Source organism: Zea mays, chromosome 6, assembly GCF_902167145.1.
Source record: "Zea mays cultivar B73 chromosome 6, Zm-B73-REFERENCE-NAM-5.0, whole genome shotgun sequence".
NCBI lineage: Eukaryota > Viridiplantae > Streptophyta > Magnoliopsida > Poales > Poaceae > Zea > Zea mays.
The window spans coordinates 175,320,581-175,338,765 of record NC_050101.1 but is presented as its reverse complement, the minus strand read 5'-3'; the positions used below and the strand labels follow the sequence as shown (position 1 = coordinate 175,338,765).

Sequence of the window (18,185 nt, the reverse complement as noted above, 5' to 3'; positions counted from 1 at the left end):
GCTGTTTTTTTTCTCCATTTTTGTTTTACTTGGTACCGTGAACTGCAACGCAAAAGTCTCATTTGAACTAACGACATTTTGGATGTTCTGCTCGATTCCAGTTGTCTTTGGTCGGACGAACTGTTCTTTTTTTTTGGGTGTGTGTGTGTGTGTCTAGAATAAAAACAAACAATTCAACCAAATATCAGTTAAGCTACCTTTTAGCTCTAAAAATGTCTATAGCTTTTTTTAGGCTGGATCTTTGCATTTATATGGTTGGTCAGAACACTAGCTAGCTATGCCCAGCTAAAATTTGAGTTGTTTCTCCGTGGGATCGAAGTGGCAAATTCCTGCAGCCAACAATGGGGATTCCAGAGCAATCGCGCTGGCAAAAGTAGAAGCGGATCCGACGAGAGCGAGACACGGGGAAGGAACTCAAGAGGGGCCCAATCGGCAATAATAGCTTCCCGTTCAGCTCGGGTCAACTCACCGGCCTGATCACCCTGACCCCGGTTAGGTCCGCGTCATTTCGGAGCAAGGAAATGGAAATTCGGGAGCCCACCAAAAGCTTTCGTCTTCAGTTCCCAACACCTGTATTGGTCTATTGGAGAGAGAAAAAGGGAGAGTGGAGGAAGAACACGCGAGCTCGTAAAAGTGGCAGGGTGGGGGATGGGATCCCATTAGCGCAGCGCAATTAGGCGCGCCCTCGGCTAAATAAAAGAAGCCAAAAGAATTGCGCGCGGCACCGGAAAGGCGAGGCCTTTGCGCTCGCGCACCGTAGAAATCGTTACCGGCACCGCCACCACGCCCACTCGAGCAAGCCGCCGAGCACCCAGCGAGAACCTCCCACTCCTCCCAGTGGCTCTCTGTCCTCTCGCGCCCCCTCGCGTCCTCACTGCCACTTGAAATACCGGTGGGCACACGACCGCTCCAGTGTTCAACTGCTCCGGGCTGTGATTTGGTGCGACTTGGTGTTGTTGGTGGTGGTGCTACACGTCTTGGCCTCTGCTTCCTCGGAGGGATTGGAGCCGTTTGAACTCAGGAGCTTGCTGCTGGCCATGGTCCAAGGGTTAGGGGATGGATTGAGGCGTGGGGGGAGAGGAGCGCAGTAGCTTCCTCTTCTTCTTCTTCTTCGGTGCGCGGGTCTGGGCTCTCGGGAGCGAGCATGGCGGCGGGTTGGGATTGCGACAGGTATGGACACCATTGCGTCAGGCTCCAAATTTGGTACCTGCTTTCGAGGTTCGTTTCGCGTGTTGTCGATGGGGCGCCGGCGGTTTCCCCCCTGGCTTCACTGCCTCTTGTGCCGGCGCAGCCGCTGCTCCTCCCCGGTTCCTACCGCGGCGAACCCCAGCCGCGTGATCGTTGTTGAGGAGCGCGAATTATTCGTGCTATGACTATATTGTTGATTCTTCGTAGTTGTGTTTCTGCCATGTTCCCTCGGCTATCACTGGGGTTATGCCGTTACTTCTTTGTTGTTGATTGAAAGCGAAAGAAATATCTGGCTTCTTTGTTGGGTTTGGAGCTGTGAGATTAGGGAAATTTGTTTGTCTTGTTTGATTGGTGTGCAGGGTACTAAGGTTTAGTTGGGCTCCATCTTTGTTTGCTTCTAGGATGATGTAACTAGCATGGATAGATAATTGGTTGTGTTTGATTTATTCGGAAGGTTGGCTCATTTGATGGGTTGTGTCAATTGCCATAGCTGCTTATGAGTGGTTATGATGCTGCCGTGTATGTGATTTCTTGTTATCTTCATGTTTACCAGGAAGAATCTCAATTTCCCATGTCAAGTTTACAAAATGGCACTTGTGTTAACTAAAAAAACTAGTGGTTTCCCTGATTCAAACTTTTGTTTGTCTGATAATTTCTTCAGTTAAATAAAGTTGGAAGTACAGGTTATTTTAGGGAATCATCCACTCTGCCTTCTTTGGTTGATTTGGTTTTTGCCTGCCCCATCTATTGGTGAATTAGTGCTTTAGCCTGAACTTTCAGATCTTTCATTCATTATGTCTATTTTACCTTGCAGTAGGAAAAAGGACATACCGATTGCTGTAGTTGTCATCGATCAGGGAAATAACTTTTACATGTTTGTATATGCGTACTCTAGCAAGCAAAACTCTGTGGCCCTGTTTGGGACAGCTGCTGCTTGTTAAAAAAGCAGCTTATCTGATAAGCTGGTAAAAAGCAGCTTCTGCTTGTTGGCTGCTTTTAGTTCATTTTGAGAAGCAGCTGAACTGATAAGCTGCTGCAGAAGCTGCCTGTTTGGCAGAACTTCAGCTTAAATTTGTGAAGAAGCTGAAAATAAGCTGTGCCAAACAGGGCCTGTATCTACTGTTTCTGCTGTCATTCTGGGTAATAATCTCAATATATCATTGCCTAAAAAATCTTAATATATCAGGCTTCCATGTTGTTGGAATACGGTATTTTTGTTGGTTTGAACTGTCTTTTTTATTCTTTTGGTGTCTTGGACTATACTTATTATGGTGTTTGAGAAATAAAATGGTAAATGCAAAGGCAAAAAAGAATCTGATATGTTTGAGCATTTTTAACCAATAATTATTTGTTCTTAGAATCATATTTCTGATCTGCCCCATTCATTTTTACGCAACAACTTCTAATTTAGAGGGTTTTATCTTTTTACTGTTCATATGCCCAACAAACTTCATTAATGGAATTAGCCTAGTATATTGAGAAAATTAAGGGGATTTTCTACTGTATTCGTCCTTGAAAGCCTCAATTTCCTTGATCAGCATTTTCTATGAAGCATGTAAATATTTTTGTCTCTTTGTAGGCTTGCATGTTGCATGATATTATTTTGTAGTAAGATGCGAAAGGACTTCTAGTTGAGTTGGTTATGTGGTCTGAGTAGCACTCCTCAGGTCCTGGGTTTGACTCCCCGTGTGAGCGAATTTCAGGTTGTGGTTAAAAAAAATCCCCTCGTCTGTCCCACGCCAAAGCATAGGTCTAAGACTCGGTCCCCATCGCGGGTTTTTTGACCTGCGTGAGAAGGTCTTCTTCTTAATATAATGCCTGTGTGCTGTCTTACCCCCGTAGGTCGAGTTTTTTTTTATTTTGTAGTAAGATGACCATTTGAACTAATCTTCTCTTGCTATGGTTTCAGGGTCAGCTGATCCTAGCAATTGGACCCGACAGACCATTTTATTCTGTGATCTCATCATAATTGAAGCCCCCACTGATGAAAAGCTGTTACCTTGGTTGCTTTCTTGAGTACTGGTCACCAGATAGTAGCATGTTCTCTTCTGTGTGATTAGGCTTGATTGTGGACTGACACTCCTGGTCACTTATCTCTTGTGATCATCCAGAGTATATCATCTGTCAGCTGATCTTTTCTCTATGGAATCGCTTCCCTTTATGAAAGTATCCTTGTTTTAGGGCAAATCTCCTTTGGCAAACATTGTTCAGGGTGCATCACTTTGCTGGTTATCCTGAGCATATTCTCCTCGTCGAATGAACTATCAGCAGCGAAGAGACTTCCAAATGATATCCATCAGGAAATTCTCATTTAGTTTGATGGAAGTTTCATAAGGTTTCGTACCATCTGATTTGCTGGGCAAATCTCCTTTGGCAGTACTTATTAATAGCTCTTTTGGGGGCAAATCTCCTTTGGCATTAGCTTTAAGATTTCTCACTGGGCAAATCTCCTTTGGCACTAGTTCTACCTTTAGTTTCACATCGCTCTTCGGGCAAATCTCCTTTGGCACTAAATACCAATTATATTTACTATTTTTAGTAAATCTCCTTCCGCTGTGCGCACTAGCATCTATATCTGGGTAATTCTCCTTTGGCATTATCAGTCAAGTGTGCTGCCTGCCTGCACATAACTTATACGAGAATATCAAGAAGTGATTCTGGAAGGTAATACACCGATTTCCTTCAATGCGACATTTGTGGTTCCTGCAAGCTATGATGGCCATTCATTACTTGTATCCCAATGATCCATAACTAGATGCACTTAAATGTAGGACATGTAACTAAAAAGTTAGAACACAAGGATAGAGAGAAACGCTTATGGCTTATCCAATCCTCACTCGGTTAATTTGATAATGGCTGTGAGAATGAAAACAAATTGTGACATCAACATCAATAGAAGGCTATGAGGCCATACATTTGTATTTCAGTGGATAGATAATATATTAGCATATTGCATAAGGTGATAATGGAAAAGTCTCCACAAGGTTTCTGTGCCACTCTCCATGTGGTTGCTATAGTCATGGCAGAATGGAATGGAAAAGAAATAACCATGTGGAGCAACACACAATCCAATAGTCAATTTTAGAACTAGACGATAAACAGATAAATTTTGAGCATGCCAAGTGTTTTAAGAATTTAAAAGGTTTTTTTGATAAAAAACCTGTAAATTATCCTTAAGATATAAGGTTTGGATGTTTGGTATTGTTAAGGGTACCTCCCGCTCCCAGTACATTGCAAACACCATAAAGAGATATGGTTCTGTTTATCTTTTCTCGTTACGATCTCTGATCCTCTTATATTTCCATCATTTTCTGCAGAAATACTTGGCCAGCTGGTATATTGACCTTCTGGACATCAATTTGCATATTGTTCCTTGTTCTTGAGATTACCACGTTACCCAAGCAGCCACACCTTACTAAGAAGGTAGGTAATTATGGAGTAACATTTCTTAACAAGGTTGTCTTATGCCGTATCAATAACCAAGTGTGACGTTGCAGGGTTTGAAATCATGGATTTGTTTACAATTGACTCGGATAGTGAGTCATATACTGGGACCAGTGACAGTGAAGACCAAGAATGTGAATTTACATATAGTGACCATGCCCAAAACATCTTGTCCAGTCTGGATGAGAGCATTGGCAAGATTGATAATTTTTTGACTTTTGAAAGGGGGTTTCTGCATGGGGATATAGTCTGCCCTGTTTCTGATCCCTCAGGTCAGCTGGGACGTGTTGTTGGTGTTGCAATGTTTGTTGACTTGGAGACAAGCTCAGGTGACATAATTAAAGATGTAAACAGCAAGAAGCTATCAAGAGTGAGATCTTTTGTTTCCGGTGACTGCGTTGTTATGGGGCCATGGATTGGACGAGTGATAAGAGCATTTGATCTTGTCACACTTTTATTCAGTGATGGAGCAAAGTGTGAAATCCTGTTAAGGGATTCGGATGTACTGAAGCCCATTCCTCCTGTTCTTTTTGAAGATGCACCTTACTTTTATTATCCTGGCCAACGTGTGAGGATAGTCGATCCGTCAGTTTCCAAGTCAGCAACATGGTTATGTGGATCATGGAGGCCCAGTAGAGATGATGGTATTGTCTCTCATGTCGATGTAGGGCTGGTGCATGTGAACTGGATCACATCTGTAACCAATGTTTGGGGAGATAAATCATCAAGTCCTCCAAACATTCAGGACCCAAAGAAGCTCACCTTGCTGTCATGTTTCCCTTACGCTAATTGGCAACTAGGTGATTGGTGTGCTCTTATGACTGACAACAATGGATGCCTCTGGATGGATTCTGGCAAGTCTTGTATTCTTAGTGAAGACCAGAAGTGTGACTCTCATGCACACATGTATTTTGAAAGTTATGGTTCAGATTGTTCTCAAACATTTGTTGTTGCCAAGACAAAGAGCACTGTTGATGTTCTGTGGCAGAATGGAACTGTATCTCTTGGTCTAGAACCCCAGGCATTACTCCCTGTGAGTACCCTTGGTGACCATGATTTTTGGCCAGGTCAATTTGTCCTAGAAAAACTGACTGTAGAAGATGCTGCAAGATGTCCGCGAACGGCAATAGTGAGTGATGTGGATGCACTGGAGCGAACAGTAAATGTAAAATGGATTGGTCCAGCACATAGTGACATTGTCAGCTATGGAAGTGACCCTGCAGTGGAGACTGTAAGTGTTTATGAGCTAGTAGAGCACCCAGATTTCTCCTTCTGCACTGGCGAGGTCGTTATCAGGTCAGCTATGAACATAGACAAGTCTGAAGCAGATCCCACAAATGGGTCATTGGCAAGCAAAGAATCATTGGTTACCTCCTCTGGCTTCTTATCATGCACCGGAAATGTACTTGGGTACAAGGACAATGGAATTGAAGTGCAATGGGCTAATGGTGTTATATCCAAGGTAACTTAGCTTTAACTCTGCCACTAACTTTGTCAGTCTGACAGTCTCTAACTGGGTCCTGATTATGTTTGGTTAGTTAGTTAGTTGTCTACTTTCTTAAGCTGTATTTATTTGCCATGTTTTAGTTATATCTATGTTCCAGTCTTTTTTTTTCGAGCTTGATCAAGCATGAGATATTGGAAATGTATTTTTTTTAAGCATGAGATATGGGTCTGAACAAACTAGCGGTAACACATTTCTCTCTTGTCCAATGGCAGGTGCAACATTTTGAGATAATTGGATTGGACAAGCTTCTTGATAATAGTTCTGTAGAATCAATGAATGAGGAACATACAATTGGTGATTCATTAGACGAGGCTGAGCAGGAGGAATTGAACCATGAGGTCTGTTTGTTTGTTTGTCTGTTTGTCTCTCTCCCTCTCTTTCTCAACTTTTTAAACTGTATTAAGTGATGGCTGAACATTTTTTTTGTTTTGTTCAGATTGCTCTGGAGTCTACTGAAGACTGCACTGGCTCCTTGTGCAAAGCCACTGCTTTTCTATTTCCCAAGACAGCTTTTGACTTCCTGACAAATGTGGCTGCTAGTTTGTTTGGTATTCATGGTTCTCCATCTCCAAGCTCAGTAAGTTATTTGTTGAACAAATTCAGCCAAGCTCATTTTTTCCAGAGTTTTTAAGTGAATATGTTATCCAGGTTTTGGTAGATCCTCGATATGAAATTGTGAAGATGGCAGAAATGCAGCCATGTGCAGAAGAAACACCAAAAGAAGAACAGATAGTGAAGTTTGTGGCGCAGATTGACAAGCCAATTCTCTCTTCAGAAGATGCCATCTCAAAAAGATTCGATGTAGTCACTGACTGTTTGGATCATCATTTTGTGAAGGAAAATGGCCATGAAAGTGTAATGCAGCTTCTGAAGCTTTCACTGTCATTATTCTCGAGCAATAATCATTGGTGTGAAAGGGGCATTATGTGTAATGATGATTATTTTCTATTTTTAGGTTACAAGAGGTTGGTTGAAGAAGGTGCGACTGGAATGGAACATCCTGCAAAATGACCTACCAGGTGTTATTTTGAGCTTTTCTACCGTTTAATTCAGTAAATCTGAAACTTCAGTAGTTTTAATTTCTGTAACAGGTACCTGCTAGTAAATCTGAAACTTCATTAGCTGTTTATTTCACTCATTATTTCTTAGAGATAGTCTACTATCGGTAGCAAATCTGTACCCTAACATTGAGTGCTGGCATACTTGCATTGGTGTTTAAGGCTAGGTGTAAATCATTACATTCCACTGGCAAATATTCCATGTCATGGAAACCATATTACTTTTAATTCTAGTATGATGTTTATATGTATGCTTTGTTTTAACTATGCAGATGGTATTCATGTGAGAGTTTATGAGGAAAGGATGGATCTTCTGAGGGCTTGCATCGTTGGGGCACCTGGAACACCTTACCATGACAATCTTTTTTTCTTCGATATTTTCTTTCCTCCTGATTACCCCCATGAACCACCTGTAAGCTCTTCCATTCCAGTCTCTATTGTTCTTATATAAATCTTACAGCTCTTTTTTTTTCAAATATCAAATGGTGTAAATTTTTCTTTCCAGTCTGTTCACTATCACTCTGGTGGTCTCCGCCTGAATCCAAATCTGTATGAGTCGGGAAAAGTGTGCCTCAGCCTCCTGAAGACATGGACAGGCACTGGTAACGAAGTGTGGAATGCTGAGAGCTCAACTGTTCTTCAGCTGCTGTTATCGCTTCAGGCCCTTGTTCTCAACGAAAAACCTTACTTCAACGAGGCGGGATACGACAAATTTGTGGGCAAGGCTGATGGAGAGAAGAACTCCATCACGTACAATGAGAATGCCTTCCTTCTGTCATGCAAATCCATGATGTATGTTTTACGCAAGCCTCCAAAGGTATGTCGTCATCAGCTCTGAAAACACGTTAGTTCTTTCTTATGCATCTACCATTCAAACACTTTGTATGTTTTAATTAAACTTGAGAAGTCAAGAACGCTTCCGAATTCATAATGCTACGTGTTCAAATAAACTTCAATCAAACAGCTCTGGAGTAAACAAGGCTTCTGAATTTATAATGCTATGAGTTAGCTAGCTAGGTTCTGTTGCATCACTCAATGTTAGTTGTTAAGACATGTATTTGACGGAGTTGTCCCCTTGTCTGAATTCAGCATTTTGAGACGTTGGTCAAGGAGCATTTCACCTGCCGTGCCCCGCACATCCTGGATGCCTGCGAGGCTTATCTTGGGGGCGATCTCGTCGGACACGCGCACGACAAAGCATACGTAGCAGAGGACGGCAACAAGAACTGCTCAACCGGTTTCAAGATAATGCTTGGTAAGCTTCTGCCGAAGCTCGTTACTGCCTTCTGTGAGGCCGGTATCACCAGCGACCGGTAAAACCAGCGCAAGCCTGCTCTCTGCTGCATCAGCAATGGAATTGGGACCCTTTATTATATTGCGCGTGTATATTCGATGCTTGTGTATTCCAAATAAAATGGCGCCTGGTTTGTGTGTTACTTGTGCCTGTCTTGTAAATGTGAAACAGTATATACAGATGATTGCTGAACTGATATGCTTGGTCTTGTAAATGCGGAACGGTATGTACGCATGATTGCTGGTGTTTATGTTGCTAAGCTGAAGGCAGCTAAACACTCAAGTGTTTGGGTTTGGGCTGTCTTCTGCGGTCAGTGTGAAATAAAATGTAAATGTGTGTTGTTCAATCGTTTTGGACTATTGGCATAGCAGCTGTGTATTCATATATTTGCTCATATTGCAATCTGAAATACGAAGGCAAGGGGATCCATTGTTGCCGTGCTGTTTATCTTGTATATGGATGTGCTGGATTGATTTTTATTTTTATTTTTTAATACAATTTATTGCGCAAATTACATAAATATCTCGAAAATTCACACTACCGAAAACCATAGGTTGTCATGGGGCTAAATAACATTTTGGGGAAAAACACCATAAATAAGTGAAATAGGTAATGTTTAATTTTTAACATCTATTTCAAAAATCACAACATTACTAGGAGGCCAAACTTCATTTTATTCGACAAAAATAAGAGATGTGGACCACATACAACATATATTAATAGAGAGGAAAAGTAAGTTTAGACATGGAATAGAAGTTCCAAAAGAAGGGGGAAAGCATAAAGTCATGGAGATTTATTACTAGAGGACTACTCTCCTAAAGATCTCGCTTCCTCCTTGCTGGCTTTAACAGGCATGCCCTCAGACCTTTCCCGCTGCATGCCAACAGATCAGATGTTTATTATACTCGCTAGACGAAAATAAATTATGACAGGTGAATGACTCGCTCAACAATAGAAACAATAGAGGATGTTCTAGACGCCTATATCATAAATTTGGAGATGGTTTTATGGTAACAAAAACTTGTAGTTGGCGTTGGTAGGAAATGGAGTCCGTTCTTACAACGTCCTTCAAGTTTTTTTTTTCGATGTCAAAAAATATTAAAGATAAAATTCAAGAAAATCTGAATTATTAGAGATAAGAGGAACAAAGACAAGATTTTTTCTGAGCACTGGGTACACGATGAATATTATTCATATGTTAATCATGGTATGACCAATATTATGTGAGGTAAAACCAGCTGTGTGATCCTGAGACCTCTGTGTTTACCTGTTGACAGATCGCGACTGTCAACAAACTTTGTTTTGATGATTCTGTATTTTGTTAAAAAAGAATTTGTTATTGGGTTGGAGCGACGTGCATATGTTTCTGCTCTTGTCGTAAAATCATCTCCTGCAGCTTACATATACCCATACATATATTCAAACTAGTCTAATAACCGTGCGTTGCAACGGTACCTAACCATATTTAATGATATTCATTGAGTGACTAAGAGCATCTCCAACCACGTGACCTATAAAAATGCCATATATTTTAAAAATAAGTATATTTTATAGAATTTAGGGCACCAACAAAACACTCCGCTCCAACAGTAAAACGCTAAATCTAGATTATAGGGCAGTCCACTACGGTGTAGTATATTTGAGTCACTTGAGAGGGTGCCCTATAGTTTTTTGACAAAAATTTATGAAATAGGGCACTGTTGGAGTAGTTTTTTTTGTAGAGCCCTATATTTAAATTTGAGGCACTAGTTTGAGGCATTGTTGGAGATGCTCTAAGCGACACTTGAGAGTCTTAATAGACCCTCCACATAAAAATATTATAATAAATAAATTTAATGTCAAATTGAACATATTGTTCATATACCATATATTGAACTCGTAAAACAAATATTACACTTGATCTTAGCCAAAAGACCGAAAAATAAGTTGAAAAGGAACCCCTTTACTCGAGTTAAATTATAGCCTGTGTTTTGGCTTATGACTTGGGAGCGAGAGGATGGTGTAGATCCGATGCCCTAACCAAAATCATCATTGAGATTCCATATGTAACACATGCAAATTCATTTATGGTGATGGCTTAACAGTTTTCTCCAAATTTAGCAAGACGTAGAAAAGCACAAGTACACCAACAAGATCATTCCCGAAATACCAACTACAACAAGTTTATCCTCTAATACTTAACATGCTTACTGAAATATATACTTACTATTGCCTTTAGAGTATCATATCAAATAATAAAAACATTTTCCGCTTTTACAGAGCCTTGTACTTATTTTCAATTGCATAGTTGGTTTCACTTAAAATTCAATATGCAACGATGGAAAAAAGCGTACAGAGGTTGTTGCGAAATGGACGGAGTTTGTTGCTAGAGCGACAGCCTCGAGAACGCTGTGTGAACAAATAGGATAGAGATGTGATATGATATGAGACCGCAGGTTGATTTTGAAGAAATATAAGGAGTTCTTTGTAAAAAAGATGACGTGTGACGACCGTTGAAACTAATACTTTAATATAGTAGAGACTACACTCTACAAATAATACAATCTACAATACAAAATACTGCAAAAGTTGTTTTTAGTGACCATATGTGTGAACTAATGTATAAACATTGTTTTGTATCGTTTTGTAGATTGTATTGTTTATACAATGTAGTTTGAATATAAGTATGAGTATAATTAAACTGTTGGAGATGGTCTAACCGATAACCCCACATTGTTTACGTTATACGTACGTAATAGGTACTGCAGCCTTTACAAATCACTTCTAGCATCTATAAAATAAAATATTCTACAACAGTTGTACTGGCGGTGCGGATAGATTGCATCGATAACCGTCTGCTAATTGGATTAGCCTTAGAGATAGAGAACACGCGTGGTTATGCATGATTGTTTTGGGTGGATATTTGGGAAAGCTCTAAGCCAAAACAAGTATGTCGCTTTTTTTATTTAGCTTCTGTAAATTCAGGAGCTCAGAAAAGGTGAATTTATATAGAAAATTGAAAAGCCTGGTTTTCAGGGGTTTTTACAGCTTACCGAGTTTATAAAGCTAATAACACCATCGAAAAACTGATATTAACTTTTTAGATCAAAAGCGTAGTAACAGTGTTTTTACAAAAGGTCGCTGCAGATTAAACAAACAGAACTGATATTATTATTCACCCACCACACCACATGTGAGTAGGCCAGGGCCCACGAGCCAGCCTCCCAAGGTCAGTCAGGTGTCCAGATACTGAAGCAGACCCCGTGCGAGCTGATTTCCTGAACTGGAATGCAGAAAGCCGAGAGAGCCTAGGGCCCACCACGCACCGAGCCTTAAAATAAATTCCAAAAATCTGAACGGCTTTTCGGGTCGGTCCTTCTTTCCTCTACGAAAAAACCATTTTTTCAGTATAAAATTTCGTTTTTCTCCTCTCAGTCTCCGACGCCGCCGCACTCATCCCCCCAGACGACCACCCTCCTCCTCCTCCCCCACCCACCTCGCCGGAACCCTAGCGCCGACCGCCTGCCGTGCCCATCGACGGCGATCGCATTGCTGCGCCCCGATGGCGACCCGCGCCTCCAAGTGAGTCATTCTCGTCGCCGATCTATTTGGCCCCTCGTCCTTTTTTTTAGACCAAAGGCTTATTTGGCCCCTTATCTCCTCCCGTCTCGCCCCCCTTCAATTCTGATTCTGATGCGGACTTGCCGCCCCGCCGATCTGGTACCCGTCGCAGGAATTGCCTCTGCGCGGGCAGCTCTTCGTTCGATGACCCCGACGTGGTCGAGGTGTCTCCGGCAACCGCCGCGGCTGCAGGGTGGGCCTCCGGCCACCACAAGAGGAAGCGGAGCCAGGTGATGTCCAATTCGCCTCCTTCTCCTTGGATTCCTTGGGATTGGTATGATTGTTTTTTTTAAAAAAAAAAATCCGTGCCGGGGAAACGGTGAATTCTGATAAGGCCTGGTGGTTATATGATGGCAGGTTGCAGTTGATAAGTTAATTCATGTGCCATGTATTTGAACAAAAAAATGTGATGTGTTTTGAAGTGTTCATTTGGCAATCATCTTATTGGTGTATTGGTCAACCATGGAAGTATGAACAAATGGTATTTAAAAAAATGTGGTCTGTTCTCTAGCAGAAAAAAAAAAACAGAACAGAACAAATAAGATGTTACATCACGGGGATTCATGGAAAACAGAAATCTTAGTTTCTTAGAGAAGAATCAGCATGAGAAAGAAGAATTACATCATGACGATGCACACATAAGAATACTAAACTTCTAATAACATTAGTTTGGTTCCCCTTGCATCTTCATTTGATTCATCAGGTCCTTGATCCTTTTTGTCAACTTATGACAGTCTTCATCATCCAACAGATGTTAGATTTTCCTTTTTTTTTGTAATCACTGTAGCCCTCTTATTTTTAATATGTTACACTGACAAACGAGTGAATTCTATTGTGAATGTCATAATCCTGCCCAGCCTTATTTTAAAGGTGTCGCCTAGGCGTCCAGGCGCCCGAACGATCCAAGGCGTCCCCGTCGCCTAGGTAAGAATCAGCAAGAGGGTATAGGGCAGAGGGGAAGGGAAAGGGGCGCCGCCGTTTCGGGGTGGCAGCGCCGAATCGGGAGCAGCGGAGGCCAAATCCAGGGCGGCGGAGGCTGAATCGTTGGCGGCAGCGTCCAAATCGTTGGCGGCGGCGGTGAATCTGAGGCGGCGACGGCGAATCTGTGGTGGCGGCGGCTCAATCGGGGGCAGCAACAGCTGAATGGTGGGGGAGAGAGGCAACCTAGGGTTGCCAGAGGAAGGACTATATGGGCTGGCTGGTGGGCTGGGCCTCCTACCCCTTCCTTCTCCTTTTTTTTCTTTTTCTTCCTCCTCCATGGCACTGTTTTGCTGATCCTCAGGTTGATAAGGCGTCGCCTAGGCGTCTAGGCGGTGGTCCAGCGCCTTATCTCGCCTTACCGCCTTAAGAACCATGCTGCCCAGCCCCCTGCCCCTACATCTGCACATATGCTGATATGCACCTTTAGATATATATTGCCACCAAAGATTTCTTTTGCAGAAGACAAATGCACCTCCTAAGTAAAAGTGCTGAAAGCATTTCATAATTTTTAATGATGCCCAAGTAATCTTGCCATTCCTCGAATAGTTTTTTTCCCATAAAGTTGTATGAAGCCATTTCTTAAATAAATGCATATACCATATGCATTGTGCACACATCTCACAACTACATCTATGCCCCCCCCCCTCCTGGTTTCTCTGCATTGCATTCTGTTTAGAAAGATTGCAGAAAAAAGAAATTATCTGGAGGTCTACGGTCTACCTTTAACTTTAAGCCCATGATTTTACTATTTAGCCCTCCAAAATCCAGTTTACCACACATTGGTTTATGCAGAACTCTTCTGTGTTTATTTCATTTTGTGTCTTTTTTGTTTTGTCTACCAAGTGTTGAATAATAGTAATAGGCGCATCCTGTCATGGTCTGATAGACATAGGCATGGTGCAGTTGACATAATAACGAATTGACAATGGCAGTGGCATTTGTCAAGTGCATATGAGGTGAAAAGTTGTTAGCTGCTGGTTTGTTCCATTTTATGTTCTCATATCCTTTTTAAAACTGTCAGAATTATCTTCATAAATCATTATGTGGGCATACTTTATGTTCTTTAGGTACGCAGGCGAATGTCAAAATTGAGACAAACAAATGCTCTTGTTTTATTATGGCAAATTAATAGCTTCTGAGCATGTTATGTTACAATTATACTGTATCAAAAGAGTGTTGTTTGCTATTTGATGAATTTGCTTCTGAAATTTGTGCTTGCTTGAACAATAGGTTGTACCGCAAGAAGTGATTGAAATCGATGATGATGATCCTGATGGAGTCATACTTATTGGTGATAAAGCACAGGTGGAAAAGAATAAGCAAACTGCTGTATGTCCCATGGATTGCTCAAAGCATGCCAAGGTAAATTCCCTTATATCTTATTCTTATATTATCTGCTTTTATACGATGCAAGCTCAGACAAACTCTTTTGTGTAAATAAATTCAGAGTGGTTGGGTTCAGGACATCCCTGGTCCAAGCACATATGCTTCAAAATATACCAGTTCCTGGGTTGACCTGAAAGTGTTTCAAGACGAGGCAGTTTACAACTATTCTGATGGCTACCCCTTTGATGGATTTGAAGAAGACTATGCTTATGATGAAGATGAGTTTGAGGATGATGGTTATGACACTCCACTCATTGAAAGTGAGTTTCAATTTAGTTTGTCTGCCAAGTTTGATAACTTCAATGTTCTACATGGTCTGGAGGCTTCTTTACCGTGGAAGCATAAGACTGCTATTGAGATTGCAAATAAGACCAAACCTAGTAAGGCTGTAGATGATAAAATCGAAGAAAAATACAAGGCCTTCAAACGATTTGATACTGTTGATGATCATAGTGATCATTATTATTCAAAGCCAGAATCAAGAAAGGTTCAGGCGGTAAAAAAGGTAATCTTTTTTCCCTGCCCTTTGCTATCATTTTTGTCTTAGTTCAGTTCAGTACTAAAAAAATTGTTTTAACAGCCATCAAAAGACTGGGTCAAACGTATTCAGCATGAGTGGAAAGTCTTAGAGAAAGATTTGCCAGGTAGGTAGCTGTTGCTTACTATTACCGTAATTTTATGAATTGGTCGCATGGGTTTCTTTGAATAGTACCACACTTGGTGCAATCATGCCTTTGTTAGTTAAATGCGTCTTTTGTCTTGAGAACTTAGAAGAGCCTGTTCATGAGGGTCAAGAATGGTTATAGTTTCACCTGTCTACTTTAAACAAAATATTATAATCTGTATTTTTCTTCAAATTGAATAGAAACTATATTTGTGAGGGCATATGAGGATAGAATGGACCTGCTTAGAGCTGTCATTATGGGACCAGCTGGTACTCCTTACCATGACGGGCTCTTCTTCTTTGACATTTACTTCCCTCCTCAGTATCCAAATATACCACCGGTAATATTTTCTTGACTTCAGCACTTTATATCAATTAATTATTTTCCTTGTTCCTTCAGTTTGCTTTAAGAATCATGGGATGATCGGTTGTTTCTATACAGATGGTGAATTACCGTGCTGGTGGTTTGCGGCTTAATCCAAACTTGTATGCTTGCGGGAAGGTGTGCCTTAGCCTCCTAAACACGTGGACTGGCAGTGGATGTGAGAAGTGGAACCCGGCCAATTCAACTATGCTGCAGGTCCTGGTCTCTATTCAAGCTTTGGTTTTGAATGCAAAGCCTTATTTCAATGAGCCTGGCTACGCTATGCATGCTAACACAGCCCACGGGGAGAAGAAATCCCTGACATATAATGAAGACACGTTCCTGCACTCCTGCAGGACGATGCTGTATTCTCTTCGAAATCCACCAAAGGTATGCCTCTTATTATTATGTTTATTTATTACTGTAACTGCGGTAAACTGGGGGACAAGTGCTTGGGGAGTATGGTGCCCGACCGCTCGAACATGGTGATTTAGTTTGTAGCATAGGTTTAGGTTCCCTATTGTGATAAAAACCATTAGCTTGTTTTGCCGCCTATGCTTTCGTATGCAGCCATGCGAACCTAACGTGGGTGTAACTGTCCGCAGAATTTCGAGGATTTTGTTGCTGGCCATTTCCGCAAGTATGGGCGCAACATCCTCGTGGCTTGCAGAGCCTACCTGGAGGGTGCCCAGGTTGGATGCCTTTCTGGTGACGGAGTGCAAGACGTCGACGAAGGCGACAAGAGCTGCTCGGTGAGGTTCAAGCAGTCACTGAAGAGGCTTCACGAGGAACTTCTGGCGGAGTTCACCGCGAAGGGCGCGGACTGTGGCAAGTTCCTCAGCGAGAAGGCAAGGTCCGGAGCTTCCACATCGGCAGCGGACACCACGTTGAGGCTGTAAGGCGGAGTCGGGCTTGCTGTTGGAAATAAACCTGCCATTCAAGCTATCCTCGGTCGATGGGGAGTTGGGCCACACCGATGCAACACAACACAGCAAGTTTGATGCCTGAGCTGCCGATCGTCTAACTGCTTTCTGTAGGTAGTCTATGTATATATCCCTGTCTAGATCTTCTGGTAAAGACATAAGCGAGACATATTGGGCGTTTAGGGACACCATTATACCGTAGGTATTTACGTGTTTATAACTGCTGGCCGCAGCCCCGGCAGCTGTGTCGGGCTGTGACCTCGTCCTCAGCTTCAGCTTGTGCTGATATGATTGGGACCACCCACCATTTGGATATCAAAATGATGTTGGTCTAGGTTAGGCGATTCCTGACTGATTCGTTCGTGGGATATTCGGTGTGTGCCGCCTCCTGTTCTTTTACGACTGAGCTCCAGTGGGTCCGTTTGGTTGCTCACACTATGGTGGTTCTGGTTCAGCCAATGATTTGAAGATCGTTGAAAACCACAATATGTATTGAATAACCGAAGCATAGCTTTCGGTACAATACATCAAAGGTCAAGTGGAATCAGATACATAGGGACCTTCGAATGAAAAACTAGAGATTACAACATCATCAGCCGCACGATGATAGTAGCTATCACCATAAAAAAGATGATAATGAAAATCAATAAGGTGTGAAGATCCTCGTCTGTTATGGATCCACTGACAATAATCTAGATGCGGATATGATCCTACTCGAAGTCGAAATCCTTTGAAGGGTGCAACAATGGTTGAGTACAAAACGTACTTTGCAAGCTCCACCTCACCACGAAGATAATTAACAGATACAAAGCATGTCAAGATTAAAATAATAATGCCAAGTATAGCAATGCAACATATATAAGTGACTCATCTGGCTTATAGGATAGCTCATCTATAGCTGCAAGGACCACACCGTAGCTCACCCAAATCCGTGAGGATTGATATACTGTGTAGAGCGCTCGGGATAGACTCCAGTGAACCACAAAACGAAAACTGACACCTAGCCACAACGAGCGGGTGAAGAAATTGCAGGTGAGTAAAATGCCAGGGAGTTCCTCTGTTGCGTGCATATGGTCTTAGAGCGAGGAATCAGCAGATCCCTGCATGGCAGAGCAGGTGAAGAAATTGCATGTGCATCATGCCATGCATGGCTATTGGGAGGGATCAAGTAATGAGTCTACTCCATGCATGGTGAAAAGAAATGAAAAGGGAGACAGAATGAGCACGTGCATGAAATAACGGAGGTGGATGAGAGAGAGAGGAAACAAGTGACATGATTGTGTTCAATTTATTTTTTTTCATCTTTCTTAATCAATTGTTCTTTGTTCTTTGGATTTTAACTAAATGTCTCTGTCGGTTAATTATCGTCTTGTTGAAATTGATAACTAGACGTTATACAAAGCCACATGGAAGTCATTTGCCATCACTTCTTCGACGCCCCCACTAGAGAGGATGGCAGTAGCATAGATCTAGAGAAACTCGGTGGATTGATCATCCCATCATATTTCTCCAGAATTTGGGGCAAACTTTTTGTGGCTAGTCCGCATGGCAAAGTACCGAAGTGAGATCCATGCACCTGGGCCTGATTGGATGGGCTCGTTGGCAAATGCATGCGTTGTAGGGGGGCATCGAAACATGAAACTATGGCTGGTGGCCTTTTTCCTCATTGTGAGGGCCCTGAGGTATATGTCGTACCATTCATGGTGTCGTTTAGGTAGCTGGCATGGTGCTCAGGGCTGACACCGAGGTGGAGCCCTACATCGTGGCTCTATAGGA

The 18,185-nt window shown here is 42.0% G+C and overlaps 2 protein-coding genes and 1 pseudogene across 3 annotated transcripts; 2 read left to right on the top strand and 1 right to left on the bottom strand.

Annotated features, from left to right (window-relative positions):
* The first annotated feature begins 401 nt into the window (after positions 1-401).
* On the top strand, positions 402-8,927 carry LOC100502171 (uncharacterized). 2 transcript variants are annotated; one of them, NM_001363208.1, is made up of 11 exons: positions 716-1,170; positions 3,098-3,852; positions 4,506-4,611; positions 4,686-6,094; positions 6,352-6,477; positions 6,576-6,716; positions 6,788-6,994; positions 7,095-7,158; positions 7,470-7,609; positions 7,703-8,014; positions 8,287-8,837. In NM_001363208.1, the coding sequence occupies exons 4-11, from the start codon at positions 4,697-4,699 to the stop codon at positions 8,512-8,514; spliced, it is 2,616 nt and encodes an 871-aa protein (NP_001350137.1). In that variant the 5' UTR covers positions 716-1,170; positions 3,098-3,852; positions 4,506-4,611; positions 4,686-4,696; the 3' UTR covers positions 8,515-8,837. The 2 variants fall into 2 exon arrangements, with proteins under 2 accessions (XP_020394741.1, NP_001350137.1); XM_020539152.2 differs by lacking the exon at positions 3,098-3,852 and having other exon boundaries at positions 402-1,170; positions 8,287-8,927.
* Positions 8,928-10,236: 1,309 nt separating this feature from the next.
* Positions 10,237-10,417, bottom strand: LOC111589705 (uncharacterized; annotated as a pseudogene).
* Positions 10,418-11,844: 1,427 nt separating this feature from the next.
* On the top strand, positions 11,845-16,725 carry LOC103630718 (uncharacterized). The gene is made up of 8 exons (NM_001310314.1): positions 11,845-12,052; positions 12,204-12,321; positions 14,303-14,434; positions 14,520-14,963; positions 15,039-15,102; positions 15,324-15,463; positions 15,565-15,876; positions 16,092-16,725. Exons 1-8 carry the CDS (start codon positions 12,033-12,035, stop codon positions 16,383-16,385), a joined length of 1,524 nt encoding a protein of 507 aa, NP_001297243.1. The 5' UTR covers positions 11,845-12,032; the 3' UTR covers positions 16,386-16,725.
* Positions 16,726-18,185: the final 1,460 nt, after the last annotated feature.

Coding starts and splice junctions, on each gene's coding strand:
- LOC100502171 (XM_020539152.2), top strand. CDS start 4,697: ATGGATTTGTTTACAATTGACTCGGATAGTGAGTCATATACTGGGACC. Junction 7,159..7,469: donor CCTGCAAAATGACCTACCAG/GTGTTATTTTGA, acceptor TTAACTATGCAG/ATGGTATTCATGTGAGAGTT. Junction 7,610..7,702: donor ATTACCCCCATGAACCACCT/GTAAGCTCTTCC, acceptor TTTTCTTTCCAG/TCTGTTCACTATCACTCTGG.
- LOC103630718 (NM_001310314.1), top strand. CDS start 12,033: ATGGCGACCCGCGCCTCCAA. Junction 12,053..12,203: donor ATGGCGACCCGCGCCTCCAA/GTGAGTCATTCT, acceptor TACCCGTCGCAG/GAATTGCCTCTGCGCGGGCA. Junction 15,877..16,091: donor CTCTTCGAAATCCACCAAAG/GTATGCCTCTTA, acceptor AACTGTCCGCAG/AATTTCGAGGATTTTGTTGC.